Source organism: Myripristis murdjan, chromosome 4 (assembly GCF_902150065.1).
Source record: "Myripristis murdjan chromosome 4, fMyrMur1.1, whole genome shotgun sequence".
Taxonomy (NCBI): domain Eukaryota; kingdom Metazoa; phylum Chordata; class Actinopteri; order Holocentriformes; family Holocentridae; genus Myripristis; species Myripristis murdjan.
The window spans coordinates 5,611,795-5,627,079 of NC_043983.1; the positions used below are offsets into that span (position 1 = coordinate 5,611,795).

Below are 15,285 nucleotides of genomic sequence, written 5' to 3' on the forward strand. Positions count from 1 at the left end.
GATGAGGTGGATGTGTCAGAAAAGAGTTTGTGATCAAATCCAATGGAAATCAAACAGCTGCTAGATGAGTGTCAGCGTGTCTCCGTGTTGACGGGTTGGTGTGTGTGAGCTGAACTCTGTGGCAGTGTGTGTTCTGCTGTGACATCACAGAGCTGACAGAAGCTTCAGCTGGACAGCAGCAAGACATCATCATGACATCACAGCCCAGCAAATCAAAGCCCAACAGAAGCAGCATCACACAAGGTTTGTAAGGTTTGACTCCATCAGATGGAGCTGTGAGGAGCTGTCAGACCTGGTCCAGCCTCATGGAATCACCTTGTCCCCTTAGTCTTTACATGTTGCACCAAATCAGGGCCCTCAGTCCTGTCCCATCATCTACAGGTGGTGTCGGTGGTTACTATGGGGTTGTTAGGGAGATAGGGCCCTGGGTATTTTGTTTTGTTTTGTTTTTTGTAGATCCCATCAATCCAATGGCCCCTTCCCATTTCCCCAATCCTATCACAACAGTTGGTAACATTTAGTAGTTATTAATTGGTAACACTTTATAATAACAGTACAACAATTAACGTTAGTTAAGGTTAGTTAATGCCGTAATTAACTAATTAATTAATTAACTGTTAGTTAATAATTATTATGGCATTTACTAATGTTAATAATATCTACAATAACCCTTAAATAACATATAAATTAATACCTTAGCATGAACAGTATTAGTAAACGATTCTTAGACACATTAGTTAACAGTTAGTTAATGTTTATTACCTGTTACTTAATGTTTATTACGGCATTAACTAACGTTAATTGTTGTACTGTTATTGTAAAGTGTTACCTATTAATTTAGGAAACAGTGAGGGGATGAATAGGAAGGAGGTTAAGGTGAGGGTTAGGCTCAGGCAGTGCTGAGGGTTAAGGTTAGGATCAGTCTCCAGGAAATGAATGGAAGTTAATGTAACACCTCTGAAGTGATGGAAACATGACTGTGTGTGTGTGTGTGTATGTGTGTGTGTGTGTGTGTGTGTAGTCGGAAAACAGTCACCAATGAGGTAAAATAAAATAAAATAACCATGGAGAAATAAATTATTCTTAACGCTTAAGAAAAGAAAACTATTTGACTAAATAGAAATGATGTCAAAATTAAACACACTGTTACTGAAATGATTTTCATTTTATTTATTTCATTTCATGTATTTTTCGTTGTGTGTGTGTGTGTGTGTGTGTGTGTGTGTGTGTGTGTGTGTGTATGCACCACAACCAATGAGAAATCGAGTAAAATAAAATAAAATAAAATAAAATCTCACGGTGCTGAATTACGTTTATTAACTTTTTTAAGGCTTAAGAGAGGAAACCGATGTGAAGTTGCAACACCGTGCCACCTCGCTGGAAACGGTCAGACTGAGAGATTCAGTCCAACTCTCCTCTCTGTGCTCAGAAACTTGACAGAGGAAGCCAAGTCAGGTTGGAAGAGCTCCCTAGCCAAAGTCATACATGTGTAGAATTACACACACAGTGAAGCAACAGGATATGGCCCATACTACCTCCTCTATGGCCCAAATCCCCGGCTACCTGTGGACATTATGTTTGGTCTGACATAAATTCCTGGTCACATGTTGAGTTTATTGTTGTGACAGGGGGGGGGATGAGGTGAAAACCTCTCAGTGTGAGATCTACAGCCCACCTGAGCAGCAGAGTAACACCTCAGATATCACATGAGCAGTGGTGTCTGTGGCTGACACGTGACATGACAGGGGAGCTGGTTGTCATGTCAAAGACTGTACACAGAGGATCCCGAAACACTGACTCGCACATCACCTGCTGCTCTAACTCACCAGCTGAAGACAGGAGTACTCTGGGAAAACCATAATGTCAGGACAACATTCATTTTGGAGGAGAGAGGGTGGGACCCAAAGTAATGTTTTTCTTTTGGTTTATTGTTCTCTCATTCAGAAGATGATGAGCATTCACTTACAACAGTAACTTTAATATTTTAGTAGGCGATTTTAGCATTAGGGTGAAGCGCAGAAGGGCACATATGCATCATCCAGTCGACCTCGACAGCCTGATGTGCGCGCCCACAGTGAACTTGAACTGAGGTGCTTGTGTTTCTGCGTAAGAGATGAGCTGAGCTGTCAGGCAAGTCAAGAAATACAATGCATTGGTTGATATTACCAATGCTAATTGAGTTTGATTGCAAATGGTCAGGATTTCAAGCAATTTGTTTCTAGTCAAAAGGAAAAACCAGATTTGATATGTGTTCAGGAGTCCTGGTTAAAGCCACAGTTAGATTTCATAATTAAAGGATATGTAGCGATCAGGTGTGATCTGCTCTGTGCTCCTGAACAGTGTGTGACCACAGAGGTGTGGCTGGAAGGAAAGAGTTTAGTGATCATAAATTACATTCCTTGCAGGAAATTAGAGCTAAATAAACAGGGAGAGCTAGGTTAAGTAAAGGGTACACTGTGTGGTGTGGACATTTCAATACGCATAACACATTATGGGGAAGTGATAGAACTGATTACAGTGGACAGATAGTGGAAGAATTGATGGATGAGAAACAACTTGTATGTATTAATGATGGTAGAAACACAAGAATAGATGTAAATAGTGACAAGGAATCTGTACTTGATTTAACATTAGTGACCGATAATGTAACACATTTGTGACTGGCAGGTGTACCAGAAGGGAACTATTGGCAGTGATCATTATCCAGTGTATTGTAAGATAAACATAGTAACAGTGCAGAGTACAGGAAATGTTGGTAGAAAATGGATTTTTGGAAAAGCAAATTGGGAAAATTTTACCAAGGAAAGTGATTAAAGATGATGAGTATAGAAGACATGAATTTTAAAATAGTGCAAAGCATGATTGCAGCAGCAGTAAGTGCTATACCAAAAAGTACAGGCAGAGTGAAGAGGAAGTTGGTTCCCTGGTGGAATGATGAGTGCAAACAAGCAGTTAAGAGGAGAAACAGAGCATTTAAACTGGTTAAGAGATCTCATAATTTCCAGGATTTGATTTTGTGCAAACAAGCACAAGCAGTGGTTAGGAGAACAATAAGACGTGCAAAGAGGACATATTGGAGGCAATTTTGTGGGTCAATTGGGAACCATATTAAGATAGGCGAAATTTGGGGAACGATAAAGAAGATGGGTGGAGATAGGAGGGAGTGGAACTATGCTGTATTGAACAATGAAAGGGAGATGGCAGTAACTAATAAGAAAATTTTTGGAACGCCAGAGAGGTAGTCTTTGATAAACCCGGCTCTGTGGGGGCGAGTGTTGTCATCTTGGAGGATGGAGTTCGGTGCCAGACTGTGGAGGTGCCAATCAGGCACCTGATTGGCAGCACCTGGGGTACCACAAACTCAAAACAAGAGTCAATAGCAATAGCAGAATAAGCTGTTTGGCACTGGCAGAGAAGATGTTCCTTATAAATGTGGCACCATTTAAAAGGGAAATAAACAGGCTTGATATAAGATTTCTCACTCACTCTGTCACAGCCAGTGCAGGCAAGTGGACACGAGCGCAGACTCTGAGGCCAGGCTGAGCTTCAAGTATCTGTGCTGATGGACATGATGGTGGTTGTAAGAAGAGCTGAGGACAAACTAATAAACTGAAAACTAAAACTGAAGGCAAACCAGCAGACGTGACAACAGCTAAGGAATAACAAACTGGTTCAGACAAGAGCTGGGAACATGGTGGAAAACTGAAATATAAATTCAACTGCTCAGAGTCAGAGACAGGTGTGTGGACAGGAGAACAGGCAGGGAGCTGATTGGCTGGGAGGGGGCTAACGAGCAGGTAACACAAAGGCAGGGTTAACAGCTGATGTGGAGCAGGTGTGCAGGAAAAATAAGATGGATAAGACTATGGGATAACAGGAAGGACAAAAAACACACACAATATCAAAACTGAGACTGAGGCATCTCAGCTGACCTCAGCATCACCACTGGCTGCTCCCTGTAGGTGTGCCTTGACATTTATTTCACTTTTCAGTTTGTTTATTATGGTGATTTAAGGTTAAAGTTATTTTATTTTATTTTATTTTATTTATTTATTTTTGTTCTCCTTTCATTAAGGTTAACAGGTTAAGGATCCATTATAATCAGGTTGTATTTCTTATGTGGAATAGCACAAAGTCATTCCAATAAAGGTGCTTAGGGAAAATCATTTACCACTTTTGAAGAACTTATGTCAAACAGAGTCATTAAAAAGTTCTGTCAGGATTGCAAAGACACAAAAAGTCACATTTTTCATATTGATAGTCTGGTAGGAATGTCCATCAGACAAGCTGAACATCCTTTAGGAGTTTTTGACTTGGCTTACAAAGCCAAATAAATCCTGTTCATCTGATAATGATGCAGCCTGGCGTCTCTTTGTTTTTTCATGATGCCTTTTTCTTTACATTGAGCTGTCCGAGGTGATCATGCTGGCCACACACAGTAGATGCAATCACTTTTTTTTTTTTTTTTTTTTTTTTGCAATCACATTAGAACTGTATTTTTAATCCTGTTTCTTTGTAAAAGCCCATCTGCAGGTGAGATGGACCAGATTATTTCCAAACTAGTGTTAGGTGCACAGCATGTGTTGTGCAGCAGGGGGCAGCATACACCTCTACCAGTGTTGGCTGGCGGCCAGTGGAGGACAGGAAGGCCGACGAAGAAGAAAGCTCACGTGATATACTGATGTCATATGATCTGTGCCTAACACGGAACTAGTGGAGGAGACCCGCACTGTGGTAAGGAGACGAGTTCAATTATTTCATATTAAACTCCAAAGGGAGGTTTGTGTGCTTGGAACTGCTAAATTGTAGGTTTGGAGGTATGTCTATTAATGTGTCCGCATTTTACTGAATGATACAGGATGAAATGATGTGTTGGGAGGTATAAGAATTGTCAGTGAAACGATTGCTTTTTGTTTCTCGTCAAACCTGTTCAGTGAAATGAGTCCAGACTGCATGTGTCACACAGCAGGACGTCAGGAGGAGGACTCTTTTGGAGTTCTCAGTAAACTTCAAGGGGAAGTTTTAATTGTTATTTTAATAATGAAAAGCCAAACATGAGGACACACCACAATATATCATGCAACATATTAAGCTTGAAGCTGAATATCACTTTACATATTGTGGCATGGAAAGGCTTTAATGTCTAAATTCCTCACATGGACGCAGTTATAGACAAGTGTGTGTTTTAGAGAGAGAAGCTGTGTAAAGGCTGTAGGAAGATTAGGGTAACTCATTGGAGACTGCTGGTTAAATGCCACCTGGCCTGACTTTGAATGCCAAGATAGCAGAGGACCCAACCCAGTCTCTAAAAGCCTTTACTTATTTTCTACCAGATGGTTACGTAAGGCGGCATCAATCTGCCTGATTAATTCAAATTTTGACACAACGTTCTCTAAATCCAAGGGAGCCAGGTAAGTTGTCTGGCCACACAAAGGCTGTATCGATGACTTGGAGTCCGTGTCTTTCCGGAAACAGATCGTCGGAGTAAGCTCACAACAGGTCCACTTTCCTCTGAGCAACATGAAACAAGAAATAGCCAGCCTCTGATGGAACACATTGTACCACTGATTTTTCGGAGACAGTTCTCTAAAGTGTTTCATCATTGCATGTTGTTGCAGTCTGGAAAACTCAGGAAAGGTTGTGGCGGTGAGCCTAGTAGGAAAACAAGATGAGCAGTCCTAACTCAGTTACTTTGTTTTTTCGTGACATCGGTCAGCATCATGCGTGTAGCCCTGATCTCTCAAATGCAACAGTATTTTCCTATACGCTGTCTTGTTTGTCTCCATTTGCTCAAGTTGAATCTCATTGTCTACCTAAATGACAGTGAGAGCTTGGACCTCATCATGGCTCCGTAATGCCAATTTATATTTCTCCATCATTTTTTTTTTTTTTTTTTTTTTTCCCCAACTAGCAGCTTTCACCGTCATTTGATTGAGTAATGCAAAAAGTGTGCAACCAGTCAGCACTAAGCAGTGCAGTAGTCCTGTTGCCTGGGTCCTGCTGGGTCATGTGAGTCCCACATGTCGAACAGGGATCAACAACTCAACTGGAACTGGACTCTTGGTGAAAGGAAAATCCAAAGTCTTTTAATAAGCATGAGATGGTTTGCTACCCTTGCAGTGGGAAAAGTTTGATGCAATAGGTCTGTCTAAATGTTTGCATGCTTTGTTTGGCTCTTGTGTCATTCAGGACAGCAGTACCCATCATCCTGTTGTCCTCTGTGGAGCTGGTGGGGCTGGACATGGCAGAGAGACGGCTGCCGGCCAGGCTGCTGCTGCTGCTGCTCTGGGTGCTGAGCGATGCCTCTGGTAACCCACTCTTACAGCGCATGCTAACCCGCTGGCTTTGTAACCTCACAACACGTTTAATTTTTCTGACTTTACAGTACTATTTTTAAAACGTTGATTAGTCTGTACGATTTTGGTCGGACATCCAGGTTTTGGGGTCGCAGCATCGTAAACACTTAAATAACTGTACTGCCTTGTGCTACATTCCTTGGTCAGCTCCAGTCCGTCCTCGCCCTCTGCCAAACATGTTCTGCCAGAAAGTACAAGACACTCGTTTGCCCAAAAACACTTCCTGGAACTAGAAAACTCCAACTCCATGGGTTGCATGCTCTGTATTAAAAGCCTTTGTGGTTAAAAACTGTCTGCATGTCCTACAGTCTTATGGTCATCATGTTTTATGGGTCAGTTGTTGCTTTAGGGTTAACTGTCAATTTAAATAGAGATAATTCCTTTTTTTGTAAATGTACACTGTCCCTGCGTTCCAAATCGCATACTTATACTTTTTACTTTTAGTATGTACTGCAGCTGCCCTTACAAAGTATGTAGTTTAGTATGTATTGGGACATACTAATTCTTTTTTTCCCTACTAAATAGTATAGTAGTATGAGTATTGGAACGCAGGGTGCCTGTCTGTCTTTGCCAGGGTCTAGAGTGTCTCTGTTTGCACCTGGCGCTGTCACCCTGGAGGAAAACTCTAATGCCAGCATCACCATCACTTCCAGGTAACCATAGCAACGCATCATCTACATACACAGTAGATTCACAGACTTCTTTATTGATATGAATGTTTATACTTTAACTTACGGTGCATTTCAGTGCTGCTGTTATTTTCATTCACACACTTCCGTCAGTGTGTTGTCCATGTGTCCCCTAAGCACTGCCTGCTGATACACCAAAGCTTAATGACCAGAAGAGTACATTCACACTGTCCTCTCAGGCTGAGCGTTTGTTGTTCTGTCTGTGTTTCGTCAGTTCCTCCATCAACCAGACAGCCGTAATCCAGCTAAATGTGACCTACAGCTCCGTGGAGGACTACCCGTCTGTCATCACACTGCCTCAGCAGGTGAGCCACAGCTCCATCAGGTCCAATTAGAGCAAAACCCCTGTAGCATGTTGCACCAGTCAAGTTTGATTTTAAGAACGGACCACTTTGAATGAAAGGGTCAAGTCGATGCTTTATGGGGTGCATCAAATGAAATTGTTCAGCAACTTGTTTAGCTTTAGGGTCAAACTAACTACATTCAGTGAAAAGTTGAGTGTAGACTGCACTTCTTAACTTAAAATTACATGTAAGCCTATAGCTCATACAACAGGCTGCTTATCTGTAGCTCTCGGTGGTAGTGACACATCAATAAATTGTATCCACAGAGCCAGCGGGTGGCAGTTTAACCAGACAGTAAGCAGCAGCCATGTTTCCTTTGAGGCAAAGTTGAACTTTGATAGGACTGTTGGGTTCTATAGTTACCTGGGTGTTACATACTGTCAGTGTTATGTAAGTGTACCTGCTTGTTGACTCTCATCCAAGATGCTTCTGAAGTTCTGAGGAAGTGAAAGTGGATGAGAAGTGCTACTTTTTCGAGAATCTACAAACAAGTCCAGTTGTCTTTGATTCAACTCTCTTTAGATAACCATGACCTGGATGCCTGAGAACCTTGACAGACAATTTTTTTTGCCATTTTTTTGCCGCGTTATGGAAGTGAATGTAGAGTCACAAATACAGTATTCTGGATGAGCAGCCCAGAGGAGCAACTAATGATATTCCTGCACCCTGTGGGCTCAAGCCCGGGTAGCCACACAACCCAGCATGCTTTAAGTGTTAGGTTTAAGTAAGAGACTGAAGATCCTTCATGCTCAGTTAGGAATTCACCATGTTTTGGAGAGATTACCCCAAAGGTCCACATAGCTGTTAACTGATGAGAACAAAGGCATCAAAATCATTCATGTGCTCTGTGTTAACACTGTAGCATGCATTAGGTTGAGTAAAGGCCACCAACATTATCCAGAATAAAAAGATTGATCTTTTGTAATTAAAAAAAAAAAGTGTTTGTTTTCAAAATGTATAAATCTATTGGTCAAATAATGAAAAACATTCATTACATCAAATAATCAAATAATGAAAAACATCACAACCTTCACTTTGTGTGTGAACAAAAAAAAAAAAAAATAGTAGTCCCTGTAACTTCAAAACACTATCTGTTTTTTTTTTTTTTTTTTTTTTTTTTTTATTATGCAAAAGTGTTAGCATGGAGCATTGGAACCAGTGATATACCAGAGAAATTTGAATCAATCCACCAGAAGGTTGTTATATTCTTTTTAATGAGTAAAGCATGAATAAATTTTGCCGTTTGTTCTCGTTCAGGTGGTGTTGCCACCAGAGACGACTTCCGTCAGCTTTGAGGTGACGGCACACCGTGTCGGTCAGGTGACCACCTACCTGTTAAGCAACAACACAGACGTGGACAGGTAGGCTGTCAGTGTGGAAGCAGCGCTGATGCAAGTGTGTTGGTCTGTGTGGTCACTTTTTAGCCCGGTCAACCTGCTCAGCACTCAGTTCCTCTTCTCTCCCCCAGCATGACCACCAGGCTGCGCTTCATGGTCATCCACAGCAACGCTCTGTCAGTAATCAGCCAGGTGATTGGATGGATTTACTTCGTCGCCTGGTCCGTCTCCTTCTATCCACAGGCCTGGGAAAACTGGAGAAGGAAAAGGTGAGTGGTCTGTCGTGGCTGTCACTGATCTAGTTGTTGTTGCTATTGATTTTAACTGAGATGATACAAGATGGCTGCAGACGGGGCATCCTGCTCACGTGGGATAACACATTCCATTCATGTGATAATTATTTATTACACAACACAACTAAGATCTGTTTTTCCTTCCACCGAGAGGCAGCCCTTACAGAACTGGCTGGTGCCGTTTTTCCCTCTCTGTCCCCAATAAGTCTTCCATCCTTCACTATTTAACCCTATGAAGCCATTTGTATCATATATGATACACGTTATCAATTCCATTTTCCATTTTCAGTTTAATCAATGCTTGACCAAAATACTGGACACTTCCCCTGTTCACCCTGGACCATACCATTGGCACTTCAAGTACATATCATATATCATACAACAGAAAGATCATGTAATAACATATTTTTTTAATATATATATATATATTTTTTAATACATTTTGTTATAGGACTAAATAAAGGGTTCAATTTCAAAAGACTGGAATTTTCTAATTCTTTCATAGTTCAGGCTTTATAGGGTTAACTTTTTGATAAAAGGCTACGCACTCTTCTTCTGGTTCCACTGGGGAACAACAACAACAAAAAAAACACCTTTTGAAAGACTTTCACAATGGGTTGTCACATCATGCAGGAATACTTAACATCTCAAAGAGAAAAAAATGTTAGCAGGATGACATGCATGGAGGGATTCTTTGTAGAGATTTCTGCACACTTCATTTTTAATTTCACAGGCATTTTCTGAGCTCTTAATGGCATTTTTAATTTCCAATTTTGGCACTAAAGCGACTAAAGTAAAGTATTCATTATGGACTTGGATGCACAGTTTCCCACTTTAACATTGGGCCTCCTCTATAAACAATGACATTAGATTCATGTTTGGACTCACACTAATGATCCTTTTTTTCTGTCTTCTCTTTCAGTGTTGTAGGTCTGAACTTTGACTTCCTGGCTCTGAACATAACTGGCTTCATTGCCTACAGTGTCTTCAATATCGGGCTGTTCTGGGTGCCGTATGTCAAGGTAATTTTAGTTGTTAAAAATGAGTTGAAATCCAGTGCACTGATGGTTTCTCAGGAACACAGTAGTTGTTATGCAGTCTGATCACTCAGTTAGTCAATCATACACTATTTAAATGTTACGGTTTAATTTCTTTTGGGCCAAATTACATTATGGGACCCCACATATCAGCTCCATTATTGATGATGGATGAACGTGTTTAGGGAATATGTATTTTGGACTCCATAACAAATGGTGGAAATGCTAACTTTATAGCCAACAAATGTATATTAGTCGGCCTGCAGACAAAAAGTAGGTTTTTAGTGAAACAAACAATTGGTTCACAGGTTTTCTCTCAGGGTGTTGTGCTCTCTCTGTCCTGTAGGAGGAGTTTCTCAAGAGTAACCCCAACGGAGTTAACCCTGTCAGCGCCAACGACGTCTTCTTCAGTCTCCATGCTCTTCTACTCTGTTTGGTCTACGTCTGTCAGGCTGCTATATACGAAGTGTGTAAGAGTGTGTGTGTTTGTGTGTGTGATGCATGAAGCTTTCTGACACAGTGTACGTTACACACCATATATACCAATCTAGTATGTAAGAAGTGGAAAAGGTACTCAAATATCCGACTCAAATGCTGTGTTTTTGTTCTGGTTGCATGAGTGTGCATGCATCATGGTTATATTCATGGGTTTGTGTGTAATTCTCTCCGCTGTGTCCAGAGGGGCGGTCAGAAAGTGTCCAAGGTGGCCTGGGTGTTGTTGCTGATTGGCTGGACATTTGCATTGGTCAGTCTGTTTGTGGCAGTCGCCAAGAAGATTACCTGGTTGGAGTACCTCTACTATTTCTCCTACATTAAACTGGCAGTGACTCTGATCAAATACATTCCACAGGTGGGCGACACACAGACACACAGAATACACTGTCACACTGATTAAATATACAACCTTTTTGATACAAAGTGCCAATTTTAAATGGTCTTATTAATCTGTGTGCCATATCGACATCAATCAAGTCAAGATAAATACGACACCGCATGAAAATCAAACTTACTGTGAGCCAATGGTGGCACTCATGCCTAAAGTTGCTGACCTCTGACCTAATCTGATGCTAAGGAGAATTTTTTAAAATCGGATTCCACATAAGTATTAATTTTTATTATCATGATCCTTAGTTGCTAGTAAAATGTCTGTTGTATTATTATATTTTATATCTTGTAATTTTATTTGTAATTTTATAAAATTAATTGTGTGTGTGTGTGTGTGTGTGTTAGGCCTCTATGAACTACAGGAGACAGAGCACTGAAGGTTGGAGTATTGGCAACGTGTTGCTGGACTTCACTGGGGGCACGCTCAGTATCCTCCAGATGATCCTGCAGTCTTACAACAATGGTAACTACTCTTTGACTACTATTGTGCTTTACCATTTACAATAAAATAAGTAGCATTTATGGCAGCAAAATTTCAAGATGTAATTTTTTCATCGAAAATATATATAAAAAAAACAAACAAACAAAAAAAAAAACTGTGAATCTAGATTAAATTTAAGACCTTGCACAATTTCAAGGACATTTTCCCATTTCATAAAATGACAATAGAAGTTTTGTATTTGCATCAACAAATCTCTTTTCCAGGACATACATGACTTTATTCTTAAGCTCTACTGGTTAATTGGTTTTTAATTAATGATACCTGAATAGAAAACAACAGGCTGAAAAAGCTGAGGTGTGGCTGTAGATTTCTGCCACATGGGGGGGAAAAAAAGGTTAAATTGTTAGTTTTTCTCAAAATTGTGAGTACATCATCCATAAGTGAGTTTTTTCATAATTAGGTTTTTTTTTGTAACAAATGAAAAATGCATTTCAGAATTCTGTTTACCCCCAAATGTAACTTTTTTTTTTTCCCCTCTCATTTTCATCGTGGCAACACAAACAAAGTGCTGGCAGAATTTTACAATATTAGCATAATTGGAGAGAAGGCTGCACAACAACCAGCTTAGGCAGAAATGAAACCAGACTGCTGACATAGTTTGTTACACAATCAACTTCAGGCCATTACTGTGACTATGACTGTGACTGCCAGCCGTCATAAGATTTGTTGTGCATCCACCAGTAGCCATGTTGTCAGCCCGAAATCTGAAGCTGCTCGTGTATCACAGGCTGAAGCTGCTGGCTTGAAGATCCCTTGCAAAACAAATCACAGCGAGAAAAAAAATCACAATGTTAAGTTATTAATTCTACGTATTAAGTTATTAAATAAGAGAAAATGATCTAATAATAAGGTATTAAGTCACAGTTGTGAGAGGAAAAAAACTCATATTTATTTTTGTGTCAGGAATGGGCTTCTGTATCTTTCAGTAATTAAAGTGTCACTAAGTAAAAGTGACCAGTGTGATAAGGTGGTTTCCAAATGCAGCTTACTGTGAGTCTTACACAGTAAACTGTCTTGTCTTTAGCCCCAGTCTCTACTTCTGAACACTTTGGAGCAGCACTCCAAGTAACTGAGATCTGTGACAGTCGGCCTTCAGCTGGCCTCAGACGACAGGAGTTTTGGGAGGATTTATCCCTGATCCTGACAATCAGACCAGAAACCTGGTCTCGGAACTTGGTTGGTCTTGATGTTTGGCCCGGATTATCTGGTAGTGTGAGGGGTTTACAGATCCAGTCTTACACCTCCTGACAGCTCAAAGAGTCATGCTGCCCTGATCATTTTCAAACATGTTTAATATGTCTACTATCTACTTCCCCATGAGATCATATAAGGTGGTGCATTTCTCCCTCTGGCACAATAATCTTACTAATATACTGTAGTGTGTGATGTGCCGTGATATGTAGAGTGTGCATGTCTACGATTAAAGGGAAGAACATCTGTGACGTTTCTTGTTATGTGTGTCATACAACCCAATTTAAGAATCGCTTACGATTTTAAAACTCCTGTAGTCTGAGTGCGGCTTTACAGATTTCAGTTTTCTACAGCGTCCAATCAGAAGAGATAATTTGACCACTTTGCACATTGTCCCAGCAACAAACATCAAGGTGTCTCTCTCTCTTTCTCTTTCTTGCTCTCGCTCTCCTCAGATGAGTGGAAGTTGATATTCGGTGATCCTACCAAGTTTGGCTTGGGCTTGTTCTCGGTGGTGTTTGATATCATCTTCATGGTTCAGCACTACTGCCTCTACAGACACTCGCCAGACTACACCCCCGTCGGAGACGAGGACTCATAGACACATCACTGTCGGGACAAACACACTGCAGCACATGAAGGTGTAACCCACACACACACGTGGACTGACTGTACGGATTGCATGACTACTGATCTTCACCAACGAGTTGAGCCAGCTGACTTCAAGTTGACTGGTCAAGGTCTTGTAATCTTTCATTTCCGACATGCCTCCGGGTAGGACTGTTGCACCAGAGCACTGTGGTGACTTTCATTTCTGTTCAGCTTCTCAGAGCTCAGATGTTTTGCTTCACCAGTTTGCCTTCTTTCCAGCTGTTACCAAAGCTGTCATGCACTCTTATCCCTCTTCCTGCTCTTCAAAAGTGAGTAGCACCATCCTCTTTGTGGCAGGAGCCAATGGAGTTCATGGGAAAATGTTTTAATAAATACAAAACTTAGCACCCTTTAAAAAAAAAAAAAAAAAAGATATAATATAAAATGATTATTCAGTAACTACAGATTTTCCACGAAAGTAGATCCGGCACCATAAATTCTTCAGTCCTCAAAATATGAGCATTATCTTACAAAATAATACAGTAATCCACCTTCATATGTCTTATTTTCAGACAGTTCAATTTGGACTTGTCAAATAATTACTTTCCAGAGGTAGATAGCACACCTTTGAAATTACAGCTTGTGAGAGAAAACCTGCAGCTGCTCTAATGCCAGTGAATTAGACTTTGACCTCATGTGAAGTTATGGGCCAGGCTTGTGGGTTAGAATACAAAAGTGCCTTACAGAAGTTTATTTATTTGTCCCACCTCTTACTATCCCTCAGGGAAATATTGGATTGTTAGGGAATTTTGGGGAATATCGAATCCTGTTTTGTTCCTCCTTGAAATTGAAGACCAGACGTACAGAGTGAAACATGTGATGTTTGTAAATGCTCCCTGTCTGACTGGCCAGTATATAAATATAAAATAATACTGTATTGTTTTGTACGGTTTTCTGTGTATGAAATTATAGGTTTGTTTTTTTGTAATTTACTGTTTTCATCTTTAAAAGTCAATAAACCAGTACACAGTTAACCAGAGTCTTGCCTGTCAACTTTGTAAATAAAGCTCTGAATGTCTGATTGTAGATCAGTCCAATAATATCGATTGCATTTCACCTCGTATGGCATTCTAAGTCAGCCTTAGCTCAGCAACAAGCAAGTCATTTTCATACTGCATGTAAAGTCTTACTGTTGTTGTGTTGCTACTTTAAAGTAAAATGTTCCTTCTCAGAGTGGTGGAACGAGCCTTTTCAGAATATTAGCGCACATGAACAGTGTGGTGAGTCACTCTGTATACTCCCACAGGGACCACCAGGACAGAAAACTGTTTTTCTGTTTGTCCAGCAGAGAGCACTGCAGGCAAAGGCATGTCAGCTCCATGATTACTTACTTGCAGGGGCGCCGCCGGGAATTTTGGGCCCCATGAAAAAAAAATAAATTAGTTTTTACCTATTTTTTGGGGCCCCTGTCAGGCAGGGGGCCTTGGAATTGTCCTAACTTTTCCCCCATATACGGCGCCCCTGCTTACTTGGCATAGGTTCTCCAAGTCTCTGCGACTCTGCTGGAGGGATGGAGCTCCATTCTTCCTAAAGATCCTGTACATAGGAGATTATAGCAGGGCTGCAGGGCATATGCACATTGTTAGAAAGGCAAATGCACATTTGACAGTTGAGTGGCACTGCTCTTCAGAGATGTGAGAAAATGTAATGTGGTCGGATGAGTCATCTTTCACCATATTCTGGACAAGAGGGAAAATCCATAACTGACTTTCCCCACCAGGTTTTGCGATGCTACCTGAAAGCATTTGCAAGCTGCAACTACAGTTTGTCCCACCACCTTCAGGCAATATTTTTGTCTTAGGACATGCCCCTTTAGGCCAATCAACATGGGAAGATGGACAGTGTCACCTTGACTTATGGTAAACATTCCCACCAGATTCTGAGTGGATGCATTTGGAAATTACAGACTTTTTTATACCAAGAACTGTCTAATGCCAGGCTCTTGTATGGGGGTCTTCTTGAGACCGCCTTGAGATTGTCCAGTCAACACCAATATCCGT

General features: G+C 40.8%; 1 protein-coding gene across 2 annotated transcripts; it reads left to right on the plus strand.

The window, feature by feature from the left end:
* Window positions 1-4,631: 4,631 nt before the first annotated feature.
* Window positions 4,632-13,695, plus strand: ctns (cystinosin, lysosomal cystine transporter). 2 transcript variants are annotated; one of them, XM_030050260.1, is made up of 11 exons: window positions 4,632-4,734; window positions 6,190-6,308; window positions 6,931-7,009; window positions 7,260-7,350; window positions 8,647-8,750; window positions 8,858-8,995; window positions 9,942-10,041; window positions 10,403-10,522; window positions 10,736-10,906; window positions 11,287-11,404; window positions 13,090-13,695. In XM_030050260.1, the coding sequence occupies exons 2-11, from the start codon at window positions 6,242-6,244 to the stop codon at window positions 13,233-13,235; spliced, it is 1,134 nt and encodes a 377-aa protein (XP_029906120.1). In that variant the 5' UTR covers window positions 4,632-4,734; window positions 6,190-6,241; the 3' UTR covers window positions 13,236-13,695. The 2 variants fall into 2 exon arrangements, with proteins under 2 accessions (XP_029906120.1, XP_029906121.1); XM_030050261.1 differs by lacking the exon at window positions 4,632-4,734 and adding an exon at window positions 4,799-4,817.
* The last annotated feature ends 1,590 nt before the right edge of the window (window positions 13,696-15,285 follow it).

Excerpts from the sequence above, each read along its gene's own strand:
- ctns (XM_030050260.1), top strand. The coding sequence starts at position 6,242 with ATGGCAGAGAGACGGCTGCCGGCCAGGCTGCTGCTGCTGCTGCTCTGG. Across the intron at positions 7,351-8,646 it reads TCATCACACTGCCTCAGCAG|GTGGTGTTGCCACCAGAGAC; the intron begins GTGAGCCACAGC and ends GTTCTCGTTCAG. Across the intron at positions 10,523-10,735 it reads GTCAGGCTGCTATATACGAA|AGGGGCGGTCAGAAAGTGTC; the intron begins GTGTGTAAGAGT and ends CGCTGTGTCCAG.